At 37.5% G+C, this 9,156-nt stretch overlaps 1 protein-coding gene across 1 annotated transcript in view; it reads right to left on the reverse strand.

The window, feature by feature from the left end:
• LOC121341890 (nebulin related anchoring protein) overlaps positions 1 to 8,837 on the reverse strand; it is a 46,897-nt gene extending 38,060 nt beyond the window's left edge. Inside the window, exons 1-9 of the mRNA XM_041415825.1 lie at positions 8,576 to 8,837; positions 8,214 to 8,308; positions 7,408 to 7,495; positions 5,248 to 5,352; positions 4,596 to 4,700; positions 3,807 to 3,914; positions 2,878 to 2,982; positions 2,177 to 2,284; positions 1,106 to 1,210 (exon numbers count right to left, since the gene is read on the reverse strand). Of these exons, the coding sequence (XP_041271759.1) occupies positions 1,106 to 1,210; positions 2,177 to 2,284; positions 2,878 to 2,982; positions 3,807 to 3,914; positions 4,596 to 4,700; positions 5,248 to 5,352; positions 7,408 to 7,495; positions 8,214 to 8,308; positions 8,576 to 8,647 (891 nt within the window). The 5' untranslated portion in view covers positions 8,648 to 8,837. The remainder of the gene's footprint in view (positions 1 to 1,105; positions 1,211 to 2,176; positions 2,285 to 2,877; positions 2,983 to 3,806; positions 3,915 to 4,595; positions 4,701 to 5,247; positions 5,353 to 7,407; positions 7,496 to 8,213; positions 8,309 to 8,575) is intronic.
• Positions 8,838 to 9,156: the final 319 nt, after the last annotated feature.

The following is a 9,156-nucleotide window of genomic DNA, read 5'->3' on the forward strand; positions in this document are numbered from 1 at the left end:
TTGTTATATACATAAATATGCATGTACATATATATATATATATATATATATCTATGTATATCTGTCTGATGCACACTCAATTCATTGTTAATGATCTCAACAGTTAGAAATCTAATCTCTTACCCATGTTAAGTCACAATTTACTTAGAAAGATCCATTAATTTCAGTGACTCTGTGTTATTTGACTAATAATATCAGTATCCAATCTATAAAGATTAAAACTCAAATCGAATTTGAAGTCCATGACTGAAGTTTCAAAGACACTTTCAAAGAAAGAAAACTTAAATTAATTCTAAAACAGAAGCATTCTAATGCTTGGAAATGTAATTAGTGCTTTTTCAAATTGATTTTATTTGTTTATTCCTATTAAAACTTGTAGCAGTTCAAAAGACAGAAGTAATTGAAGGACTCATTGCTACAATTCTAAACCCATATTCTTCAAGGATGGTTTCCTTTCCACAGAATACTAAATGTAGATTTCAACAGAAGTGAAGGATTGTAAAATACCAAAGGTTTAGGAAAATACAGCCCCTGTTCCTTCATTTCTCCAAAGTATATGGACCTACTGAGGAGCAGGACAAAAACCCCTGAGATTAACCATAGACTTTTCTTTATACAACACCACTATTCAATTCCTTTCAAATTCCTTTTAGCTGCATTCAGTTCTATATAGCTGTGCTATTCCCCTAACCTAATTGGAATTTGGGTGCATTTTGGGCAACCACAAAACCAATTGTATTCCCTTAAAAACGAAACATAAGGAAAACAAATGCCACTGACCAAAACAGAACTAAAGCCTATCTGGTTCCACAAAAACAGAAATAGAGCTTGTCAGGTTTGTAATTCCCCTTTTGTAGAGGAGGTGAAATCTAAGAGACTGTGTATCTAAGAGATTGGGCGCTGTTCACACATATTTAGAGCTGCAAAGCTCCTAAGATTTGTTAAAATACCCACAGGGAAAAGTAATACCTAACTATCTACCAGCTTTCTACCATCTCACACAGGAAAACAAAATGAAAACAGGTGTCACCAGTCTCTAAAGCCTGGAGCAATCAGCTGTGGAAATGACCAACACCAGCATGGCTATCTCCTGGATGTTGCATACCTGTCCATACTGATCTGCATTTTCTCTTGCAAAAGCAACATCTGTTCCAGCTGTATGGCTGGCTTTTCCCTTGATCTCTTTTTCATATCTTTGATGATACTTCACCTAACAGGAAAAAAAGGAAACGAATAATCCAAATAGTCTGGTTCACAGATGCTGCACAATAAATAACAACCAATGGCACGCACGTGTTGCCAATAAAGGATTGTCAAAATTCCCATTGCCACCAACCTGCACAAGTCAAAAATGCCACTTGAAGATATAAAAACAGAACTAGTGGTGCACTTAATAATGCACTAGGAGCATGGGACTTGCCGTTTCAACCCAGACCATTGGGTCAATGTGTTCAGCACCACCTGCTTGACAGTGGCTAATCCCTGATGCTCCAGCACTTTAAACAAATAGAACTGATTGTAATGCAAATTCATGGTTACCACAGAGCACTTTGTTACCACAGGGTCACCTGAACCCCATCAATAAATGGGTTTGTTCCTGAAAGATGCTTTATCCCCAGTGATAAAGGGAATTTTAGGCAATCAACCTTCAAGTTTAGACCAAGATTTGCACTACATTTGCTGAAGTCAAAACAATGCCTGTAACCCGATGCTGCCCTTTAATCACCATGTGGGTTTGCTGGCAAAAGTGAAGGGTTTTCCACAGATCAAAGTCAAATAAAAGTATCTAATTGTTTAAGAGTCAGTTGATTTTACCTTCAAAATTAGGGATCTCTTATTTTCCTTAATGACTCTTATCAAATGTTTTAAATTCACTTCCTTTGAATTATATGTTCTTCCATATGTTATCTTCTCCAACAAAAAGAGCTTTTCTTTCAGTTTCCAATAACAAAGCACAATTAACTGTACATTTTGAAGGAACACTGATGTCCTTTTATGGTGGTTATTAAAGACTACAGGGGTGTTGTGGTTTTGTTATGTTTGGAAAGGAAAAGAAAGCCAGTGAAGATCAGTATGCCATGCTCATGGAATTTCTGCCAGCAAATGTTTTAGTTCAAAATTTGTGTGACAGTTTAATATTTTCTTTCCCGAAAGAGACTTTTCTTTGGACACTTACATCACTGGCTAATTCATTCGCTCTCTTGGCTATTTGATAAGCTGGAGTGATCATAGCAGGAAAGCTGCCTTTTCCCTTCCGTTCTTCAAAGTCTTCTGTGTATTTCAACTGTAAAAATTTAAGACAGTTCAGGAGCAATTAGAGCAAATGTGTCTTGATTGCACACATAATCAATCCTTAAAGTTGCAAAGTCAGGCATGTTTGATAGCTGTCGTCTGCCAAAAGGAAAATGAACCATGAAGTCTGATTCTTTGCAATTTGGTCTTTAAATACACAATCACACATCTTCTGCATGGCCCCTGAGTCTTGTTCAGGGTGTAGGATGAAGAGAGTTGTTTAAAGAAAATACTTAAGGTGTCTGCAAGATGCCTGCTCTATTTATGTTAGTCAGGCAGCTTCTTTCTTTTCTTTGCATGTTTGCATGTTCTTTTTCTTTCTTTTCAGTTGCTGGGTATGGAGCAGACTGGTTACCCAGCTTCTGTTTTGACAGCCTAAAATGGCCTCAAATTTAATGTGGTCTTTGTAACTGAAAGTATTAACTGAATAAACTGAAAGTATTAAATTCTTCATGGTAAAATGAGTCTGCCTTTAAAATATTATTTTTTAATTTTTCTTTGTGTTCATATTTTCAAATAATTTATAAATAACCTAGGAACCACTCGCAGAGCCAAAATCAGATCAATCTATTTTGTTTTACTTACATCACTTGCAAGATGTGCTCCAGCCTTTGCATGAAGTATATCTGGAGTGTCTACAACAGAGGTGAACTTTGAAACTCTCTCTTCATGCCCACGTTTATATTCCACCTGAAGAGGAAAACATATATATCCATATTACACATACCAGTAAGCAGCAAAAGTATATTTCCTATCAGAAGGTTTCAAGAAAAAATGAGCAACAGCAGTCGTGACACTCTCCACTCTCCACAGTCAAGCTATCCATATATTTAAGCCCCAATTTCCTTAAAGTGAATACCAAAACCAGACAGAAATGGACCCAGATATTCAAATTTTCCCTTGATTTATGTGAGCCATACATTCGATTAAAGTACCATGAGAATAATCATTAATGTCCCAAGACCATACTGCAATGACATTGTAGATAGTATCTGCAGAACACAATACAATACTTTAAAATCATTTTTATGGGATTTATTTTCTGCTTATGTTTTTCATGTGAATTTTTCTTAAATAAACAAGCAATTTTCTGTGCATAAATTTAAAGTATCTTGTATGTGAATTAATTTCAATCTTACAGCTATTTGATTTCAAATAATAAAGTGAAAAATGTCAAATGTAAATAATTTGATGAATATAGCCACAATGGGAAAGCAAAGGTAATGAATTTTATGAACATTCCAGTGCAAGTCACAATCTTTTTCAGGTTGTGATAAATTATGCAAAAGTTGCTACATTTTCCAGGAAATATCTACATTGTCACTTATTCTACATGATTGTCTTCCCTGGCCAAGTACTTCATTAACCTTGTTTTCTGCATCATGTTAACATTTTCTCAGTTTGTAACAATATAAATATTCACCATAGACTCTAACATCTCAAGTGAATGGCCTGAACCCAGGATTCTCCAAATTCAGAAGTGTAAAATATAATTAAAAACCCTTGTGACTTACATCACTGCTTAGCTGGCTGGCTCTCTTAGCAACCTGATAACCTGGAGTGATCATAGCAGGGAAGCTGCCTTTGCCTCTTCGTGGCTCAAATTCTTCTGTATATTGAAACTGGAAGATGAATTTGTTTATTAGAGAGGAATCCACTGTAGTTTAATGTGATTCTTCTTTTCATGCCTGCTTCCTAAAGGTATGCATCACTTTATTCAAAAGAAAATAAATTCAAGAACTTCCACTTTGTAAGTTGTTAGTTACAGCTATTTCCTACATACAACAGAAAACATTTCTCATTTGTATCAATTATTCACTGTTAATTGCCTATGCTGATTAGGTCACTAACCCATTGTATGGACACAGTCATAATTTAGAAGTAATTTAGAAGTGATTTTCATCAGCCATGGAAATTCAGTCAATGAAAAGGTCTGGGGAAAATGCGACACATTTTTCATGAGTCCTGCTCGACTGAAGGAAAGAGCATTACCTCCTAGATCAGATCACCTCAGTCTGGTCAGCAGCTGAAGTGCTTCTGAGTTACATAAATATATAAATGTGTGATAGCAATAAAACTCTTATGTGACTTCAATTCCTTACATGGCTAAGTATTGTTAGTGACAGAAATAAACATGTCAGTCTCTCCTTTGGAAACAGCTTAACAGTGTGTAGACAGACCCTCCAGATAGTCTTCCTGCAAAGCCTGGAGGTGACATCTTACCAAAGACCGACTCTGATGCGTTTGTGAATCTTCAGAATATGATAGACCATGAAAATAAAGCCAAACACCAGTCCACTTACTCCAGTCAGAGCCTTCTGTGCCTGTGTTATCTGGACCATCTCAGGATCTGGGATTGTTCCTGGGTACCACGATTTTCCTTCCTCATAGGCAGCATAGTAGGCATTCTGCAAGACAGGAACTAAATAACTACCTATCTTCAGCCTGGTTTTACCATTCAAACAGCTGATCTGACAGAAAAAAAAAAAAAAAAAAAAAAAAAAAGGAAGAACAGAGTGCTGTGGAAGTGGAATTGCACAGCACAAGGCCTGCACTCCACATCCCTTCAGAGTGCCAAGGCAGAACTTGTACAGCAAGAACTGAATCAAGATGACAGGATCTAGGATCCTGGAGTGAAACTCAGATAACATCCCCTGGGAATCAGATCTCCTGCTGTGAAGCTCCAGTGCCAGTAGAGAGAAGACACATACACTGTGGCTTGCAGCAGCCCCAACAGCTGACTATAGACACACTCTTCCTGCTTCACCTTCTGATTATTCTATCCTAAGCTATAGTTGAGCTCTTTTGTCTTGAAAAGTTTAGCTAAATGAGAAGCAAAGGGGTTTTTTTTAGCATTGAAGTGTCATGGTTAAAGCCCTGACAATCAGGACAGGCAGGGCCAATCCTTGGTGTCCCGCAGGCTGCTGGCTGGGAGACTCAAGGAATATTTCTTACCTGGGTAGCCAGTTGTTGGGCTTTATAGACACTTTCAATTTCTCTGGACCTTACATCCCACTGAAAGACTGATTTGATTTGTTCACTCTTTTCTCGATATTTTATCTAAAAAAGAAAAGATAATGACTCATTTTAATAGTTTGTTAGTGCATACTAACTATTCTTCCCCCTTTGGAGAAGAATAAAAGGGGAGACCTGGCATGACATTCTGAAAGAATAATTTGATCTTTAGATAATACTTTTGGAGGAAATAATCTATAAGAATTGAAATCCCTAAGAAATTTAAAGCAGGATGTGTCAATGCATTAGATGAAGAAGCTATTACCAAGTGAGCAATATTCTACTCTCCTATTTCCCTGCACAGTGTCCACAAAGTGTCATATCCTAACCGTGCATATGAAAATGACTACTATATTTAGTCCTGGGTCATTATGTTGTTCTTACTGCTACTTTTATCATGATAGCATGTAGAAGAAATCCAACTGAAATCACAGGTCTGTTATACAACTCACTCTCCAGATGGAAAAACCCAGAGTAGAAAATTTAAATTGACTGGACAGAAATGTTATTGAGCACATGATCCATTATTCCCATTTTAATTTAAGCACAGAGGTGCAGAGAGCTGAATGATTTGCCTGCTAACACAGAAATTCTGTATAAAGAGACCTAATTTTTATCTCTGCATTCCAGTTGATGTCTCAACATAAGATTTATGTGAGAACATCGTGTTGGGATTGAACAAACATTCTATTTTCTGCATCAGAAATAAACTTCAATATAAAAAGAACAAACTTCCATAGTAGCAAGAGAAACCTTTTTCCAAGTTATCATTATTTTATACATTTACTAGCGAAAAATTTTCCTGCTTTCATATTTTTTACAGAAGTACTCTCTTTAAGCGGGTACTGCAGAATCAGCTTCTTTACTACCCTTAGCAATTTTCTCTCTGGAACAGAACCTCATAATGTGATTGAAAAGGACAGAAGGTGTTTAAGGTGTGTAAAACAAGGGAAAGTGATCTTTGAGCTATAATTTCTCTGGCTTGTGTACTCATATGCACTGGAAGTATCAGTCTCATATCACTGCCTAAACCAGAAATAGAACCTGCAGTAATCCCAAACTCATTCCTGAGCAGATCTGTCACACACAGTTTAAAGTAAGTGAGATAGTCATTGCTGAAATAGTTCCAGCCCATGATACTGCAAAAACCAAGGCATAAGAATGCTGTACAAAATGATAGATTATAGTGTCTGACAAAGGCTATTCATGTGCATCAAGGTTTTGCAGCTAATACAGGACATCAGAATTAATTTAGCATGCCATAATCCAAGAAATACAACTTTCTTTGTTAATTTTATTGATGGCTAATGACATCTTTGCCTGTGAAATACATTCACAAGTAATGTTATTTCAGGATATAGAAAGATGCGACATCCAAGAAAACATCATTATGCAGAAAAGTGAGGTAGCCATCAATTATTGGGCGTCCCTGGATTTTTTATTTCACCAGACCCCTCGCAGTGCAGGTTTGAAGAGGATGTGTCTGGAGGGAATCAGTGCGGGGCACCCGGGGGTGGCACTGGCAATGACCGCGGGTGCGGAGCGGCGCTGGCGGCCGGACCGGCACGGCAGCACCCGCAGGGGGGATGCACCTCCATCCCAAAAAACACCTCCAGAAAACCCTGCACAGCTGCCCAGCCCTGCTGCTTTCCCACCTCAGGTCCCGCGGAAATACTCGACAAAGTATTTACGGGAACTTCTGCGTGCGTCCCACCTAGTTATAATTTATCTGCTGTTTCGGAGCAGTTTCTGATGAGATCACAAAGCAAGTCAGTTGTTCTTGCTTCCAGAGGTTGTGAAACCCTGCTTAGTCACTAAGTTTGCACAGCTCTGGGGAGTTCTGGTGAACTGTGCTTCCGTATAGATTATCAGATATACAGGTGAGCAGCTCCAATCAGTTTTTCCTTCTGGGAGAAGGAAATCCAGAGATCTCTTTCACATGAGTAATCGCATTGAAAAAAATTATGATTGAAACCCAGATGAGGTTTGAATCATACACAGGAAGGTAAGTAAAAAGCACATATTTATACTTACAAAACAAGAGACATAAATATGCTATCAAAATGTAGAACAAACACATTTGGCCCTCAAGCTTCTTACCTCACTTACCACTTCCGACAGTTTTTTTGCATTCATATTTATTGGTGTCTCAAATACACTCGTGAATGCATTGTTTTTTGGGTTGTGCCTAGAAAAGGTATAGTAAAAGTGTAAAGGGATATTAGGAATGTACCAGACAGCCCACCAGAAAGGTTCTCTCCCATCACTCAAAAACACAATACCAGCCTCCACCCCTCTATACACATCTCTTCCCCCACTCACACAGAGATCTTAGATTACATTCAAGTTATTATTGTAGGGAGTAGGTGCCTAGAGCAAAATTAATTTTAATGATCATCATATCAATGCTGTGTTTCTAATAACAAAAGAGAATAATAGAATAAAAAACAACTGTCATCTCTCCTTTTTCTGCTGACAAATTTGACAGGAATTGATCATTATAAAATAAAAACTTCCTAGAACAAACCAACTCCAAAATCTGCATTTTATACATTTTCCTTATGATTAGCTCAACCTTGTTTACTCTTAACCACTGATCCGGAAAGCACTGAATTTTGTGGTTGGTTTTATTTTCTCCCCACAATACTGAAATGGAACTTGATTTGGTATCTTTTAACACACTGGCTAAATGAGGAAGATTTTTTGCATGGTAAAAAGAATTTCCCACCATTTGTGACTCACATAAATCCAAAGAAAAGCATGACGGCACTGACAATACCTAATTCCACATCACACATGGGACAGAGAGTCCAAATGATGATCTTCCATTATATTAAAATGACTAGCCAAATTAAACCTTTGCTTAAAAAAATAAAATGGAAAGAAAAAAAAGAAAATACACTTACGCTTGACAGTAAGGCTTTTTCTCATGGCTAACAAAGTTGTTTACAGTTAACATCATCTTGCATACTTCACAGTGAAAACAGGCTTTATGCCACGTCTGGACACGCCACAAAAGAGAAACCAAACAGACATGATTTGTATTTCATTATTATTCTGCTAAGTTTAAAATCTTACTGCTGATCCTTACCTTTCATTTAATGAATCTAACTATTTTTTCCTTCAAATATATACATGTTATTAATTCATTTCAGTTCTGAACCCAGTTATGAGCAAAGAACTTTTGGAACCGAGAGATTTGCACAGTGTTAGAAGTGCCAATCTGTACATTTATTATAGTCCAAAATGATAAAGAAAGAGAACTGACCTGATCTATACAGTTAATCTTCTCAGCAGGGTAAACCCCATAGCCACATCTAGCACACGGCTGCACATTCATCTTGAAATCCACAGAGTGAAAAATATATAGGTTTATACAAAAGGTTCAAAGAGTATGAAAGTGACTTTTTGGCCTGTGCAAAGCACACTCTAGACACTCCAGTCAAGGCCTTTTGCTGTGGTCAATGGCTCCCATTAAAGCTCTGAATTGAAGTCTGTTGCTCCCTTTGCTGACCTTCTGTTTCAAAGTCAGCTGCGGGCTGGCTTTTAAAGCTGCCAGTTAGTAAGAGTGGTTATTTTGGCAACTGTGTCAGTGCAGAAGGGAGGGCAGCAATATCTTTCTCTAAATAGAAGAATGAACTCACAGAAACGAATCACATCCATGTGAATGTTAGAGCCCGATCATTTTGTATTTCAGTTTTGCAGTCATAAGCCCAGGATGAAGCAAAAAGTACATACAGCAGCAGCAATTTGCCATTAGTTTCTCCTCACCCTGATAAACAAGTGACCTCACGGGAGAGCATTGTGTATTTAGGAGCAGCCTCACAGCAGAAGGAGGTACCACCAGAG

The sequence above is a fragment of the Onychostruthus taczanowskii genome, unplaced genomic scaffold, assembly GCF_017590055.1.
Source record: "Onychostruthus taczanowskii isolate IOZ18803 unplaced genomic scaffold, ASM1759005v1 scaffold5, whole genome shotgun sequence".
Lineage (NCBI taxonomy): Eukaryota > Metazoa > Chordata > Aves > Passeriformes > Passeridae > Onychostruthus > Onychostruthus taczanowskii.